The sequence below is a fragment of the Eretmochelys imbricata genome, chromosome 1 (assembly GCF_965152235.1).
Source record: "Eretmochelys imbricata isolate rEreImb1 chromosome 1, rEreImb1.hap1, whole genome shotgun sequence".
NCBI lineage: Eukaryota > Metazoa > Chordata > Testudines > Cheloniidae > Eretmochelys > Eretmochelys imbricata.
In genome coordinates, this window is record NC_135572.1 from 12392077 (window position 1) to 12408877 (window position 16801).

At 44.8% G+C, this 16801-nt stretch overlaps 1 protein-coding gene across 3 annotated transcripts in view; it reads left to right on the forward strand.

The window, feature by feature from the left end:
• POLD3 (DNA polymerase delta 3, accessory subunit) overlaps positions 1–10051 on the forward strand; it is a 46206-nt gene extending 36155 nt beyond the window's left edge. For 2 of the 3 annotated variants that reach the window (XM_077834541.1, XM_077834582.1), the window contains exon 12: positions 2373–4090. In XM_077834541.1, coding sequence (XP_077690667.1) covers positions 2373–2578 — 206 coding nt within the window. In that variant the 3' untranslated portion in view covers positions 2579–4090. Of the gene's footprint in view, positions 1–2372; positions 4091–9812 lie in introns of those variants that run through there. The other variant, XM_077834651.1, reaches the window with a different exon arrangement.
• Positions 10052–16801: the final 6750 nt, after the last annotated feature.

Here is a 16801-nt window from a genome sequence, read left to right on the forward strand (position 1 = left end):
ATATCACTGTGAAGAATATGGGATGCAATGTCATGCTCAAGAGCTTGGAAAATCAGACCATCTGTGTATCATGTTTTTTGTAAGCATTGGTGGAAAAGGTTGCCCTAGCAATGCTGTTGTGGGAGTGGATGGGATTCGGATTGGGCTGTTGAACCTTTCCGTACTTGGGTAACGACTCAGATTCAGTCCTGGTCAGTAGTTACTGAAAGCCGTTACTCTCTGATGGCTGCTGCGTGTTCTGTGAAAGATGAATTGGTGTCTGCAATCTAGTCCTTAGTGGACAATCGTTCATGTTGCAAAAATCTTCAGTGTACTTGGCACCCTCCCTGTTGTAGGGTCTATGCAGTGAGAAGATTTGGCAACTGAACTGCTCTCTCACCCAGGGAGGCAGTCCCACCCAACTGGGCTGAAGGGCTTGGGTGGGGAGCCTGCTGTCTGGCGGACTATGCACTCAGATACCAAGGAGATGGGCACTGCATAAGGCCCTAGGTAGAAGAAAGGACATAATCTTCCACAGCTGTTAATGTGCCATCTTTCACTACGTAATCTCACTCCATTCATCTAAAAAGTGATGGAGGCAGTCTAGCCCAGTCGATAAGAGCACTGGACTGGGACTCAGGAGCCCTGGGTTTTATTCCCAGCTCTGTGATCTGCTGAGAGACCTTGGACAAGTCATTCCACCTCTGGCCTCTGTTTCCCCATCAGTAAAATGGGGACAATGATACATGCTGCCTCTAAGTGCTTTGAGATCAGTGGGTGAAGAGCACTGCATAAGAGCTAGGTATTGTTACTGTGTCAGTGGGAGCTATCCCAGCTAGTTCTTTTGTTTTTGGCCTCTGCCTTGTTGACATTGTCGTAATTGACATCACGAATCTGGTTGAGTGCCCTCTGCTGGACACTCACCAGACTGCTGTGAGGGGATCCAAATGCTGAATTCCACGTGCCCTTAATTTGCTGGGGCTGGGTAGAGCGTAGCTTGGCTTTAGGCCTCTAGGCACGCGCTCCAGGAGCAAATCTTGTGCCTGACTCCCTTTTTAGCAGTGTAGACTCCAGGACCGAGGCGATTGGACTTTGAAGCCGGAGTCATCTCCCCCAAGCCTCCTCAGCAGCTCTTGCATGTTCCCCAGAATGCCACCAAAGGTGTGAGACTTCTAGTTTACCTCATAGAATATCAGGGTTGGAAGGGACCTCAGGAGGTCATCTAGTCCAACCCCCTGCTCAAAGCAGGACCGATCCCCGACTAAATCATCCCAGCCAGGGCTTTGTCAAGCCTGACCTTAAAAACTTCTAGGGAAGGAGATTCCACCACCTCCCTAGGTAACGCATTCCAGTGTTTCACCACCCTCATAGTGAAAAAGTTTTTCCTAATATCCAACCTAAATCTCCCCCACTGCAACTTGAGACCATTACTCCTTGTTCTGTCATCTGCTACCACTGAGAACAGTCTAGATCCATCCTCTTTGGAACCCCCTTTCAGGTAGTTGAAAGCAGCTATCAAATCCCCCCCTCATTCTTCTCTTCTGAAGACTAAACATCCCCAGTTCCCTCAGCCTCTCCTCATAAGTCATGTGTTCCAGTCCCCTAATCATTTTTGTTGCCCTCCGCTGGACTCATACACAGGACCTGTACAAAATAACAAATGCGCCTATATGCATTTCCCTGTCTCTGGCTCCTCCCCACTCCGGAGAGGTCTTTGGGCTTGGGCAGAATCCTCTGGGGTGTCCAGGATCCTTACTCTGCATCTTGTGACTTCTGTTCTGAATCACAGAGTCTTTCCAGCCCCACTGGCTTTCTCCGACCTTGGCTGGTCCCTGGTGAAAGTTGACTCTTCAAAAACCTACCTGCCTCCTCCGTTCTCCCTCCCAGACTCTCCTGTCCTTCTTCTGTTTCCTCCTGAGCCTGTCTTTTTTTTTTTTAACCCCTGTTTGTCACCTATCTCTGCCCTGTTTGCGTATTTCTCTCTGTAGACAAGTAGGAGAAGCTACTTCCACCTTTCCATGCCCTACTGTTTGGTCCAGAGCATGTGTTAATCTTAACTCCTCTTCATTGTCCCTGGTTTGGTAGGGGGGTACATATTGCCATCTGTATCAGCAACTGGTACATTCCGCATCCACATAGAGGCATTCCCTGATGCAGCAATTTTATAACAACTTTGTAGCATCAACAAGAATTCATACACTGAACCGAGGCAGAGTCTCCAAATTGTCCCACTTGCATACCTGAAAACTGCAGAGCCAGGATGCTATTAATTTTAACTGTCCTTGTGTTGTGTGCCTCTTATACATCCTCATTGATTCCCTGAATGTACTGCTTGGTTGGTTGCAACTGTTCTGAGCAAAGGCTTAACCACTCCTGCCACGTTCTCTTTCCAGTGACTGAAAAGGTTTATGAGAGCGAATCCTGTTCAGATAGTGAAGAGGAATTCATCAAGTCCAAGCTGCCAGCTGCACACAGTCAGTCCACGGCAGCTGTGAAGAAAGAACCCAAGGAGGATCGGAAGGGCCTGAAGAAAGGGGCTGCCACAGCCAGCAAAGCCAACAAACAAGTCTCCATCATGGGCTTCTTCCAGAAGAAATGAACTGAATCTCTCCCCACGATCCCTGGGCGGTTTGGAAATGTCACTCCTTTCAGTAGCTTTCGGCTTTGGAGGAGAACAACAGACGGGTTACCCTGGTGGGAAATATCTAGTTTACTGTGGAAGTAAGCTGTCTGCACCAGGTTTTGCATCAGAAAACTTAATTGTATCCATATCTTGTAATTCTCTTTCTATGCTAAGCCATATAGAAAGCAGTAGCTGGGAGCAAGCTCTAGAGGAACACTTAGAGATCCGTTAACTTGTTTACATGATGATATTTAAAATTTTTAAGCATGGCCTTTGACCTGTCTGGTACTAAGGCCTGTTCCAGGAGTAGATGGACAAAATAAGAAGCTAATCCTTTTAGTGGAATCATTTGATTTTTTTTTTTTGTCTTGTTTGTTTAAACGTTCAGGTTGGTTAAAAACTGTAATGTAACAGGCACACACGCAAATAGTGAACATCTGCTGCAGTTATAACTGGATGAAATGAATTTGATTTCTCCCCCAAGGCTGGTAAATAGTTTTCTCTCTGCCTTTATAATCTTTGTCCAACAAAGTACCACATATAAAATTCTCTCAACCATTTCTTCCTTAAGTACGTCCTCTGTAAAGTGCTTAGATGCCTAATTATAGACCATGGCACTGCTTGTGCTCCATCACTCTTTGCAAAAACATCATTAATGGCTTCCTACGCAGTTGGATATAGTGAACCTGGGACAAGGCCGAAGCCCAACCAGCCACTGGGAAAGGAACTGTGTGCTCAGCTCTACGAGTGGGTGGTTTTTGACTCAAAGGGGGCATGTGGGTGGGTTGTCCTGATGAAAGTGGCAGTGTACTTGCCTGCATCGTAGCCAGGGACAGAAAGAAGTATGCAGCTCCTCTTTTGTTGGCTTTTATTTATTTAAAGTCTAATGGGAATGTGCCATGTACAAATGTTTTTTTTTTGTTTTTTTTTTAAAGTCTAGTGTCTAAGGAAATGTGCCATAGCAAAATACTGGTTCCAAGGAACCAACAGCCTGTGAAGATGTGCAACACACTGGGGCCCAAATTGTCAAAAATGACTAGAGATTTCGGTTGTCTGAGCTCTCGTTTACAGCTAAAATTTAGATGGGCCTCTCTATGTTGCTCAGGGGTGTGAAAAATTCACACCCTGGGGCACCGTGGTCAAGATGACCTAATCCCCAGTGTAAACGCAGCTGTGTTGATGGGAGAATTCTTTAGTCGACCTAACTAGCACTGCTCAGGGTGGTGGATTCTGCACATGGACAGAAAACCCCCTTCTGTTGAGCTAGGCAACATCGACACTATGGTGCTACAGGTGAGTAAGGTTTGGCATGTTTCGGACATGTTTTAATGGAAGTAGAGGGCCACCATTGGAAAAGGATGGAAATCTTTACAATGAACTTTTGTATCTTTCCCAGAAAAATACCACTTCAATGTTTCTATTTTTCTTGGCATAGCTGGAAGTATATTCTAAGAGTAATGTTAAATAATAAAACCCTTTAAACACTTACCTTCTTTTGTTTGTGTTACTGATTGTTCTTGGAGAGTTGTGCTACTTTCTGATTTCCTATATAGCTTGTATAAATCTGAATAAAGCAGGTTCATGGCATTCAATTGCATGGCAAAACTTCCAGATATAAAAGCAATACAAGACTTTACAGAACAAAGGATACATATATTAAAAATACAGCTGGAACTATTAACCAGTCTGGTAACAATTTGGGAGTCCAGAGGGGGTTTTGAGACAATGCTTTAAAATTCCAGTTATATCTATTTAATATGGTGCTGTGCTAGGAGACAAAGGTGCTGGTTTCTCCTGTCGTTTATAAAGATTAAAAGGGCACATTCTGGCATAACTGTTATGATAGGTTCTGGCCCTTTGCTCTATCCATTGTTCTCAGATTCCTTGGTGGTCCAGAGGTTAAGGTGCTAGCTTAGGACATGGGGGAACCAGGGGTCAGTGGGCAAGTTCCCCATCTGTAAAAACTGGAATAGCACTTCTTACCTCCCAGGGGTGTAGAGGATAAATACATGAAAAGATTGTGAGGGGCTCAAATACTGAGATAATGGGAGCCATATAAATAAATATAAATGGGTAGTAAGCCATATAAATGGGTAGTAAGGTTTTCTTTGTTCTCCCATGTTCAGATTGTTTGCCCTGGATGTAGCCCGCATTAACATTCTGTGTCTCTAGGTATAATAATACACAGCACTTGTGGGGCAGTGCTGCCCGCGGGAGCCAGCTGAGGTCACTCAGTTAGGGTGAACTGCAAACAGAACAGGGCAGACAAATCCAAGAAGCTGGTGGATAGTCCAGCCCACAACAACTTCTATAGCACCTCCCTGGTTACTCAGCAGTCCAAACAATGCAGTTCCCTTAGTACCCAACCTCAGGCCTCCTTCCAGACACACATAGGATGATAAATTCTGAAAATCTTATTACATGATAGAAAAGGTTCTCCTGACCCCAAAGGACCAAGCCCCAGACCCAGGTCAAATGATAACTTAGATCTAACCCAAAATACACGCTTATAGTCAATTCTTATTAACTAAACTACAATTTATTAAAAAAAGAGAGCGTGTTGGTTAAAAGATCAATATACAGACAGACTTGAATTCAATTCCGGAGGTTCAGATACGTAGCAGAGCTGAGCTTGTAATTGCCAAACGTCCGTTTAGAAATAGTGCATAAGTTATGGTCCAATGTCCATATTCAGGGTGACTCCAGTCAGTAACTGGGGACCTAAATCCTTATGGCTTAAGGTTTCCTCCTCTTGAAGCCCAAAGCAAATCTGAGATGAAGAAGGATCATGTCCCAAGGTTTTTATACATTTCCAGCAGCCTTTTGGCCTGAGAAAACAATAGGCTTAACTTTCCTTCTCCTAAACATCATGGCCATTAGTACAGGGTAATTTATCCATTAAACGGTTCAGATACAGGTTGTCACCACCTTCAAAGAGACCTATTGACAATAATACTATTTCACTGAAGTGTCTTCCTAAATGTTAATCTCCTTTTTTGATCTTTGAATCAAAGCTATAGCAATAGACAAGACTTGTTTGCTTACATCACAAGACCTGAGCAAACATCTACCCTTCTATCTCTAACAATACAGGCTTGCATTTCAAAGCTCTATTCATTGACATATCTTCCTAACTAGTCTCTAAAGTTCAGCCATAGGTCAGGTCAGTTTGTGAGTTAATTAACTCTTTCTGGCCCTGTCACCTTTCAATGAGATATTGTATTACACTCATAACGTCACAACTTGCATGATGCCTCTCTTCTGGGGATCTCTGAAAGCACTTTACAGATGTTGGTGTCACTGTCCTCATTTTAGAGATGAGGAAGTTGAGGCTCAGACGGAGTAAGTTACACGTTCTGACATTGGGGAGTAAAAATCAAGAAGCTAAGTCTGCCAGGCTCCTGTTCTGACCCCTGGATCTTGTTGCCTCAAGGCGGAGGGTAGTTTAAAAACAATGCACACATGCTAAGTGATGGCTTGAAAAACTGCAGATTGTTTGAAAGGTGAAAATATACATCCTTTGCTTTGTAAGAGGTCTGGAAAGATAACTTGTAAAAATGCCTCTGACAACTTCCCGCATCATTAAGCAGAGCAGATTCTGTTTGGAATGAATGTCAGCATTTTCACTCTATGCTGCCTTGGACTGGTTAAAAAGGTCCTTTGACTATAATTGCCATTGGAAAAAGAAAGCAATTTTGGGAGGGGCTGGGAAGCATTCTTATCAACTTGCACTGCCCTGTTCAAATAAATGTCTGCAGTGAAATCCATCAACGCTTGGCATGGAAGTCAGTCATTTCTAAGCCATCCCTCTCCACGCTCGGAGTGGTGTTAGCTCCCCTAAAAGAGCATGTGGAATTGTTTTGTTCTCTCTGTATCTTCATTCCTGGAATGCAATGCCAGCAGAACAATAGATATTGAACAGGAGAGTGCAGAGAACAGCAGGCCCATATAAGGAAATAAAATCACTCCACAAGGTCATGAGTGGATAACATGCATTTGCCAGCAATGTACTGTGCGTCAGTACTCCGTTTTCGTAGACTCCTCTTTTTCCTCCACTGTTAGGAGATCCTACAAAGTGTAATAGCAGTTTTAGTTGGAGCTCTTCTTCGTGTTCGTGTGCAATAGATTATGGGAGGTATGGCTTGGCCTTCAGGACGTCAGCTCACTGGATTCAGTTTTGTCCCATTGTCCAATCTGGGTCACATAAGAGCTTTAAATTCCACTGCTCTGCAGGTCCACTGTCCCTGTTCCTTCATCTGATAGCCAAGTCTCTCTAGTAGCCCTGTCCATGGGGGAGCAATTAGTATGTGCCACCTTGATTCTGCCAAAACCAGTAAGTGTATCCCAAATAATATAAGTCCAGTTGTATCAAGGAAATGAATGTTCCCTCCCCATTCCGAAGTTCACTTGCATATCCAATTTAAGTTCTATGGTCCACTGATTTCCTGGTGATGGCACATCAATGCTTAGCGCTATTACAGTGAGGAGCACTATAGATAGCAAAGGTCTGTTCCCTCAGAGAGATTTTGCTATGTACCTCTTGCCCCATTGCTTTTCCCTCCAGAGTCCTCAGGATGTTTTACCTAACGCATCTTCTCACCCTTCAGATAGACCGAACAGAACGGGTGCTTCTCCAGACTATTAGGCTGCTTTGTTCCAGCTACTGGTGAATTTCCTAGACCCACCCTTCCCTTAGTGCTGAAGACTATCCAGGATCAGCAAAGATTATGACTACTGTGGAATGGGCATTTGTTCCTAGCCTTCACATCTTTCATTACTAGCAAACCAGTGTATGGACTGGAACCTCAACTGATGTCCATCAGTGTAGCGCCATGGAAGTCAATGGTCCCATAACACTAACTACCATAGAATTTTCTCTCGACCCCTTTCTGACACCTTTCTTGGCTGTTCTTGCTTTTATCCTTTTCTTGGAAATTTTTGTAAAGCTCAGACCAAGAAATTTCACAAACCAGCGTTTGCCCCCGGCATGCTCAACAACACATGCTCTTGAATCTCTCTGTGTTTAGAATGAAGTAGGCTTGCAATGTTTTTTTTTTTTTTTATGCCATTGACGTTTCAAATTGGATCTTTCAGTAAGTATTAATACTGTACTTATAAGGCGGAAAACCTCCACCGATGTCTATAATTATTATTATGGATATGTAAAGCTGGAGAGAGAACTTCTGACCATATGGAACAAGGGTGGAATTCGGTAGAAAGAATTTAAACCTCTACTTTCTTTGTTCTGTGTGGCTTCCAGAGCCGATTCGCAGCTCAGCTTAATTCTTGCTGGATGCATGGTTACAGCGTTCCTCCTTACATCTAACAGAACAATACCTATTGAAATGCATAAACTTGTCCTATAATTGCAGGATCATTGTGAAGGAGTCAATAGATGGTCTGGTGCATAAGGACCCACATCCTAAGGAAACGGCTCATGCATTTGCCGTCAGTGGTCCCTTGGAGCATCAAATATCTATGAAAAATGCAAAGAACTCAACTGGAGCATCCAAATTATTTTTGCCTAGAGCACGATTATGCGCACATGGTGCATTAAAGACCTGACATGCTTCTGCTCTCAGGGGCTGAGGATTGAAGTTCGTCTCACAACTATAACAAGAGGTGAAGACAGACAAAGGGTAGCTTATCTAAGACAAACTCAAGTTACAATTGCTTGTATGAATAACTTTGCTGTATGTATTTTACTGGTGCCTTTTTGTTGTTTCTGTAGAGGATTAAGAGGATCTGCTGTGCTAATCCAGTTTTGTTGCTGCACAAGGAGCTTTGGCCTTATTGAACTGAGGGGAAGGGGAGTCATTCTAATGGAATCCTCACCTCATTTGCTACCTGAGATGGCTGGTGTAATGGAATTGGCCGCCAACAGATCATCACTGGACAGATTCTGTGCCTGCTCACATGGGCATGAGTTATGGGGTGTTTCTGAGCAGAGTTTTTAATAGATTGAGAGTGAAGTCTGACCTGTGATGCTGGTCTTCAAGTTATGCCCCTTGTGCTGGGATCCATTTATATCTTGTAAGCTAAGCAGGGTCACTATGTGGACAGGAGATATTCTGGGAACTCCTAGGTTCTATGGGGAGTTGTGATGGTTATGCAGTAAGTGAAATTCCTTCCCTCTGAGCCACTGTTGAACCGATGCCCAACAGGGTATTGGAGGCAGGCGGGTCCACACTGCTAGAGATACTGTCTTTCGCAGGAGACATAAAATCAAGTTCCAGACCAGTTATGGTCATTTAAACTCAAAATTCTTTCTACAGATCATTGTAATCTAGGCCTTTAATAATATAACACTACTATGGAACTGCAGTCTGTACCTGTTACACGTTAACATGGATCTGGTCAGTTCTGGAGAGCAGCAGTTATTTACTATTGGATATTTACATGGAACCTTAAGTGTGTGCGCGTGCTGCTTTATGCAAATAAACCAGCCCCTGCCCCAGAGATCTTTGCAGCAGATTGGGGTCCCCTCTTGGTGAACCAGGGAATGTGTATGTAAAAACATCCTAAGGAATGAAACTATCACTGACTGTATCTGTCTATCACTGTAAGGACCTATCTGCATCATCAACAAGCAGCAAAGCTTGTTTTTGGACATGGAGACTGGACACTGAAGGATGGTAGAAAGGGGCAGTGTTTCAGGGACCTGGCAGAAGCTGTTGACTCACCTTCCGTTGAAGGTATCAGACCTCTGACTGCCAAGATGGGTGTGTGGTCATGGATCCATTTGGACCCACTGCTGTTCCTGGACAATCATATATCAGTGGCCAGAAATGGCTTTTTCTTTGTTAGGCTAATTAGGAGACTTCACTGTGGTCCTTCATGGTGGTCCACACAACTTCATCTCCAGGCTTGTCTACTGCAACACGTTCTGCTACCGTGGTGTCCGCAAACAGAAAATCTGGTCTCGCTAGTCTGTTAGAATTCTTTGAATGTTGCTAAAGTAGTGGGTAAAGGAGAACTCATTGATGATTTATTTAGCACAAGGTCCCTTGCAAGAGTCTGCTAAAGAAACTAAATAGTCCACACATCCAACCTTGAGTTTATGAAAGGTTCAAGCATGTCAGTATAAGATATGGCCTCCTCCCACCTCCCTTTCCCAGGAACCGATACCTGCCTTAAAACACAAATAAGCAACTTGAAAGACAATCTTCTTTGCCATATACTTTCACTGTTTCTTTGCTTTTACCCCTAGATACGTATCTGTTGGACAATCAAAGGAGCTACTTCATTCCTATGGACCCCAAATTGAATTCAACATATATTCTATATTAATACATTTATTAAAGTACTAATTAAATGCTAAATGTTAATTTAGACCATTGAGACCATGGGCGGAGACATTATGTAACCTCTTGATCATTGGCTACTGTGCTTTCGTGTCTTGCAGCTAAACCTATCCGGGGGTGTGGGACTGCCTACCCTGTCACTTTCCCCGCCCATAGAAAATCCATATATTCGACTGTAATCAATTGATTGACAGTGTCCCTGAGCCGAATAAGCGAGGTGACACTCCGTCAGCGCTGTACGTAATAAACTCCTATGCTTGACCTCTACACGGTGTGGATTTATGTCCTTCAGTTTGGGGGCTCGTCCGGGACACAGGCTTGTGAGCTAATTGAGGATCTGAGACTAAAATCCAAAAAGGAGGTGAGTATGTTTACTTTACCACATCATTAGGCCAGGGATAGAAGTCTCTCATCCCCTTTCAGACACATCTTGTTTCCACTTTTTAAATTTAAGTGTGAAGGAACCTAGACACGTGAAGTCCAAGCAGAGGGGTTAAATAAGGGTACCAACTGGGAGGGAAGACAAGTGCAAGAGGGTCATGTACTGTTTAAATTAAGGGGGTGTTACGGAGGACTTGGATAAACCACCAGCAAGCGATTGGCCATGAGTTAAGCCCAGGACTGGCTGGGTACACAAGCGGTAGGCAGTGCAAACTGATGGTCCCATTTCCTCATTGCACGTAACATTGCAAGTCCTAGGGGAGTGCCCCTCCCCCCAGCCATGTGACGTACATGCTTTCGAATAGCACAAAGTCTCCAACCGATAAGGCCGGCAGCTGTGTGTAACGTAAGACTGCACGGTAGTTAAAAAGAGGGGGGAGACGTCCTCATAAAAGGCTGTGGAAATTGAGACCATAGCATAAAAAGGGGGAAAGGTAAATCCCCATCAAGGCTGTGGAAATTGAGACTACGACATTTAGAGGGGAAAACGTAAGTTCCCAAAAACAAGGTCAGCAGCCGGGGCAAGTAAAAGCCCATGGCATCAAAAGGAGAGGCAATCATCAGCCCACAAGAGTATTTGGAATATAAACATGTCAAAACTCGACAGACAGCGCTAAAAAAACAAACTACTCTGCAGCCGGACCAGAGGCGAATCTGGTTACTTGGTGAAATAATCAGAAAAGTGACAAAACAGACAAGACAGTAATAGTGTTATTACATATACTCAACCTAAAAGAAAGAGAAATTGCAACTTTAAAGTCTGAGAATCAGGCTCTAAAGGATAAGAGCTTGTGCTTTAAACCATGTAATTGTCAGGAAATTGGAAAAGATCCCAGAACAAAAGAACTACATTGACCATGCCTGGAACACACGCCCAGAGCAGGAGGGGGAGAGTCCGCTCCCGGCATTTGTCAGCCAACTGCACCACTGGTTAACTATCTGGGGGAAAACTCAGCAGCACAAGGCAAAGGGGAGGAATCAGAACCCCCTCCATACATTTCTTTGTGTGAAAGGCCAAATTTGGGCACCCCCAGAGCCAATAAAGGGGCGTTACAAGGATTAATTGCCCCAGGGGAGCAAGTACAGCGTATGGCTCCAATCAAAACGCAGTTAAGGAGGTTCAGAAATGTTAATGCGGAGGGTGAACCAGTAAGGGGACTCAGGACAGAAACGACTGAAATCTACCGTCCCTTTGCCCCCCAGGAAAAACAGGCGTTACTGTCTGATTTACCCAAACTCAAACGAGATAACAAGAATGCTGAGTTCTGGGACAAGCTGGATGGCCTGGCTGAAATACACGGCCTCCATAGGAAGGATGTTCACACCCTGGTCAAGTGTAAATGCCCCAGGGATGTGTGGGACAGCCTAGAAGATAAATGGAAGACGGGGCACTGGGCTGAAGATCATAACCCCAACCCTGCGGGAGGGGATCAAGCTGGAGAACCAGCAGGAATTCCAAACCCAGAGGCAGACATTGTAACAGAATTCAGAACTGCACTATCTGCTGTTCTAGGAGCCCAGACCTCTAACTGGGGGGCTCTGCAATCAGTGGTTCAGCAGAAGGGGGAGTCTGCCACGTCTTATGCTGAAAAGAAATGGAATGCATTTCGAGCTTATTCAGGTCTGGAGAATATAGCATCCCCAGACCATGATGTATTCCTCCAAATCCTAAAGGAAGGGCTGTCTGCAGACCACCAAGCAGTCCTGGCATTAGGCATCTCCGTGGGAGAGACATACTCAGCAGTAATGAAATGGGCCACAGAAGTAGAAAACAGGAAAAAGAGGAAGGTAGCAGCAACCACCCCATCTGAGGAAATTACAGCAGTTCATAGAATCAAAACCACTACCTGCTTCACGTGCAATAAGCCCGGACATCTGGCACGTAACTGTAAAAATAAAAATAAAACCAAAACATGCAGCAATTGTAAAAGGAGCGGCCACATAAAGGAAGACTGCTTCCACCCCAAGGGGTGGGGTGGGGTAAGGAGGCCAGTGGCCAAACAAACAGAATAAAACTGATACAACTAGTACCCAAGAACAAGAAAAAGATAAACAAATCCAGGAGTTGCTCAAACTCCTGGCTAGCAAATAGGTATTAGCGGCCTCTGTGGCTGGAACCAAAGGTGTCCCCAGGATGTTTCTTAACGCACGAGTGGGGGGCCGACCGTGCAACATGTTAATAGACACAGGAGCCTCGGTATCAATAACCAGCCAAGAGCTCCCCCTCACCTGTCGAACCATATGGATTGAAGGGGTAGGGGGGGAGATTAAAAGCAACCCTAAGCCAGCCAGTAGAAATAGAATTTGAAGATATGGTCACAGTCAGTCAAATCTGAGTTTGCCCCAAGCAGGGAAACACAATTTGCAGCATAGATCTCCTTAAGGAGCTCGGGGGAGTAATCAACCCCAGAGCTAGCTGTATTGAATGGGCCAGAAGGTCCAAACAGGAGAGATTATCTCAAAATATAGCCATGATTGCCAGTAGTAAAGCAATAATACCGGGGGGGGGGAGGGTCCAGTAGAAAACTAAATGGGTTAGTCTCTAAGGTGCCACAAGTCCTCCTTTTCTTTTTGCGAATACAGACTAACACGGCTGCTACTCTGAAACCTGCCATATATTTCGGAGTACTCAGAGATGGTGGAACCAATTCAAAGCCTCACTAGAGGAGGAAAGCCTGCAAATGAGTTAGTAATATGGGGCACAGAACAACAAAAGGCATTTATAAAAATAAAACAGGCTTTAGCCTCTGCCCCCAGCCTGGGTTTACCCGATATGGGAAAGCCGTTCCACCTTTACTGCAGCCATAGTGAAACTCAATACTCAGCTGTATGGACACAACTTCAGGGAGATAAGCAGCGTCCAGTAGCATACCTATCTACCTTAAGACCCCCTGTATCCCAGGGACTACCGGAGTGCGTGCGGAGTAGCTCTAGATTGCACTATGTGGTCAGTAAAAGCTTGTAAATCATACACTCTCACGGGGAAATTAGTGTTACATATACCCCATACACTTATTGATCTCCTTAATACCGGGCGGCTAAGATCTGTAACAGATGCCTGCAGGAGTCAGTGGGAATCAACATTGTGCTCCCAAAACCCCAACTTCTCTATAGTAAGGGACAAAGGAATAAATGTAGCTGAATGTCTGAACATAGAGGAAGAGGTACACGCATGTCTTATAGATAGGGAAGAGGAAGTGTTGGGGAGAGTTAAAGAAGAGCCATTAAAGAATTCAGATATAATTTTGTATGTAGGTGGATCAAGAAAGTATGAAAATGGACTGCCACACACTGGATGGGCAGTGGTACTCTGTGATGGGACAATGATAGCGTCAGGTCAGATGGAAGGATCAAAATCAGCATAAGAAGCGGAGCTAACAGCCCTCACTGAAGCTTTGAGAGTGGGGGAAGGCAAGAAGCTCACTGTATACACAGACAGCAGATATGCATTCGGAATAGTACATGACTACATGAACGTGTGGTCACGCAGGGGTTTTATAACAACAGTTGGCAAGCCAATTAATAATATGGAGGCAGTTCAAAGACTAACGGAAGCTGCCAAACTACCATCAGAACTGGCAGTAGTAAAGATAAAAGCACATACTAAAATCTCAAGCGAGGAACAAAACGGAAATTACTAGGCACATAAATGGGCCAAAGAAATTGCACAAGCAAGTCCTATTAAGGTTTGTGTAGCTGTAGTGCCCGAAGAGGAAGTAAATTTAAAAAAACTATATGCAACCATAAGCCCAGAAGAAAAATGTAAATTGGAAGAACAAGGCTGTGTATATAAGAATCACCTCTGGTATGGGCCGGGGAGGAGGAGCTGGTAGCCCCGGAGTGCATAGGGGCTCTGCTGCTCCATGCCATCCTGTCTCCAGCTCATCTGGGGTGGAGACAAATGAAAGCCGCCCTGAAACACTGGTGGTGGCCCTCTATGGAAAAAGATGCTTTACTATTTTAAATCAGCATCTGTCAATACTAACAATGTTTCCACAAGTGTCTCCACAGGTAAACAAGAGAAGGTGGAGGAGGAAGGACTGAAGGGTGACCAGGACAACCAGAGCGACCATGGGGAGGCTCCTGCTGTCCCTGTGGTGCATGAGGAAGGACGCAAGTAGTGTGCCATGGGCAGGGTGACACCCTTAGACGATGCTGTGGCCCTCTTCGAGGGACAGTGTCTGTACTTAATGCAACCAATGTCCGGATTACCTTTAAAGGGGGACAGCTGCATACTACTTGTGAAGGGGACTACAAGGTCCTGGGTTACCCCTCAATTGAACACAATTACAAGGCATATTGCCATGATGGCTTGGGAGGAAACACACAGGAAACACTTTGATTGTCATACACATTGTAAGGAGAGTGATCACTTTAGATAAGCTATTACCAACAGGAGAGTGGGTTTGTGTGTGTGGAAAAAGGGTGGGGGGGGAGAAAACCTGGATTTGTGCTGGAAATGGCCCACCTTGATTGTCATACACATTGTAAGGAGCGTGATCACTTTAGATAAGCTATTACCAACAGGAGAGTGGGTTTGTGTGTGTGGAAAAAGGGTGTGGGGGAGAAAATCTGGATTTGTGCTGGAAATGGCCCACCTTGATTGTCATACACATTGTAAGGAGAGTGATCACTTTAGATAAGCTATTACCAACAGGAGAGTGGGTTTGTGGGGGGGGTGGGGAGAAAACCTGGATTTGTGCTGGAAATGGCCCAACTTGACTATCATACACATTGTAAGGAGAGTGATCACTTTAGATAAGCTATTACCAACAGGAGAGTGGGTTTGTGTGTGTGGAAAAAGGGTGGGGGGGAGAAAATCTGGATTTGTGCTGGAAATGGCCCACCTTGATTGTCATACACATTGTAAGGAGAGTGATCACTTTAGATAAGCTATTACCAGCAGGAGAGTGGGGTGGGGGGAGAGAAAACCTTTTGTAGTGGTAAACACCCATTTTTTCATGGTTTGTATGTATAAGAACATCTTCTGTATTTTCCACAGTATGCATCCGATGAAGTGAGCTGTAGCTCACGAAAGCTTATGCTCAAATAAATTGGTTAGTCTCTAAGGTGCCACAAGTACTCCTTTTCCTTTTGCAAATACAGACTAACACGGCTGTTACTCTGAAACCACACAGACCTCGATACTGGAATTTGTGTGGGATTTTGTGAGAAAGAAACCAAACACTCATGGAAGACCATGTGCCAATTATACTGACATGGTACCTGTGGAGGCTGGGCCTGTTAATTCAGGATGGGGCTTACCACTTAAAGCACAGACAGAGGTATCCCCAAAGGCATGGCATAAATTTGTTAAAAAATGGCCCAAATTAGAATGCCCACGACTGGTAACAATCAAGTTATCAGAGACAGAGTGGAACCACCTGACTGTGTGTCATGCCCTGAACAAATCCCTGTTCCAGAATCAGGATTGGTAATGATAGGACCAGCACTACCGTTCCTCACCTCGGTGGTGTTCTACTCTTACAGGGTTGAGGTGCGTATTCCATTAGAGGAAGTGAACAGGCAGTGTGCAAAGATCAGGCCTCGAATGAGTAGAAATATTACTAGCCTAACAAACCAAATTGGTGAGCGCTTAACCAGATAGAAGAGGGGATTACTAGATACCCTTGCAGGATGGTTTGGTGCAGGTAATTCTGTTGGCAACACCTATACCATAGCACGCCAAGCTGAGAGGAGGGACCGACTTGAATCAAGGCTGGCAGACGCTGTAATCTCTAATGCCTGGGGAGGATTGGATACTAATAGGGCCAGCCAATTGATCCTAGACAGCTTGAAGGATCTGTCAACCTCTGTATCCACCTCATTAAATATAACAAAATACCTGGGTCAAGAAGTCACCAGCCTGCTAATAAATGGTACTAAAATAAAGGCACTGGAGGAGAGTTGTTGGAGAGCAGGACAAACTTTGGCCATCACCACACAGGGAATTGTAACCGATCTCCTTGATGGCCGGGTCCACCCAGCCCTTATGGAAGTAGTGGAATCCTATCTCCCCAGTACCCCTCCATGGGCATGGGGAAACAGAGAATCAATAAGAGTCCAAAGACCAGTTTGGACAGGTCACAGTATACTCTTTAACCTTTTGGTACCTCTGGGCATCCCTCATTTACAGCAAGCCAGGATGGTGACCTCCCTGCAAGTATGGAGGAGGGGTCATGCTATTAAGATAGAAGGCGTTGCATACTCTGAGGTTGCTGGGAGAGCACTGGATCCTAGTGAATGTTGCACCCACTCTGATAAGGAAATTCTGTGTACATGCCCATATAATATTCTAACGAATCTGTCTAGGTTCGAAGTGGCCATCACTGAGAAACTGGCGCACACGGAGCTGGTCCAGATGAACGGTACCTACTGGTGTGTGACTGCCCAGAACCACTCCATCGAGCTAAATGGAAAGCCCTGCCCCTCGAGGCATCCATCCGTGTGCATG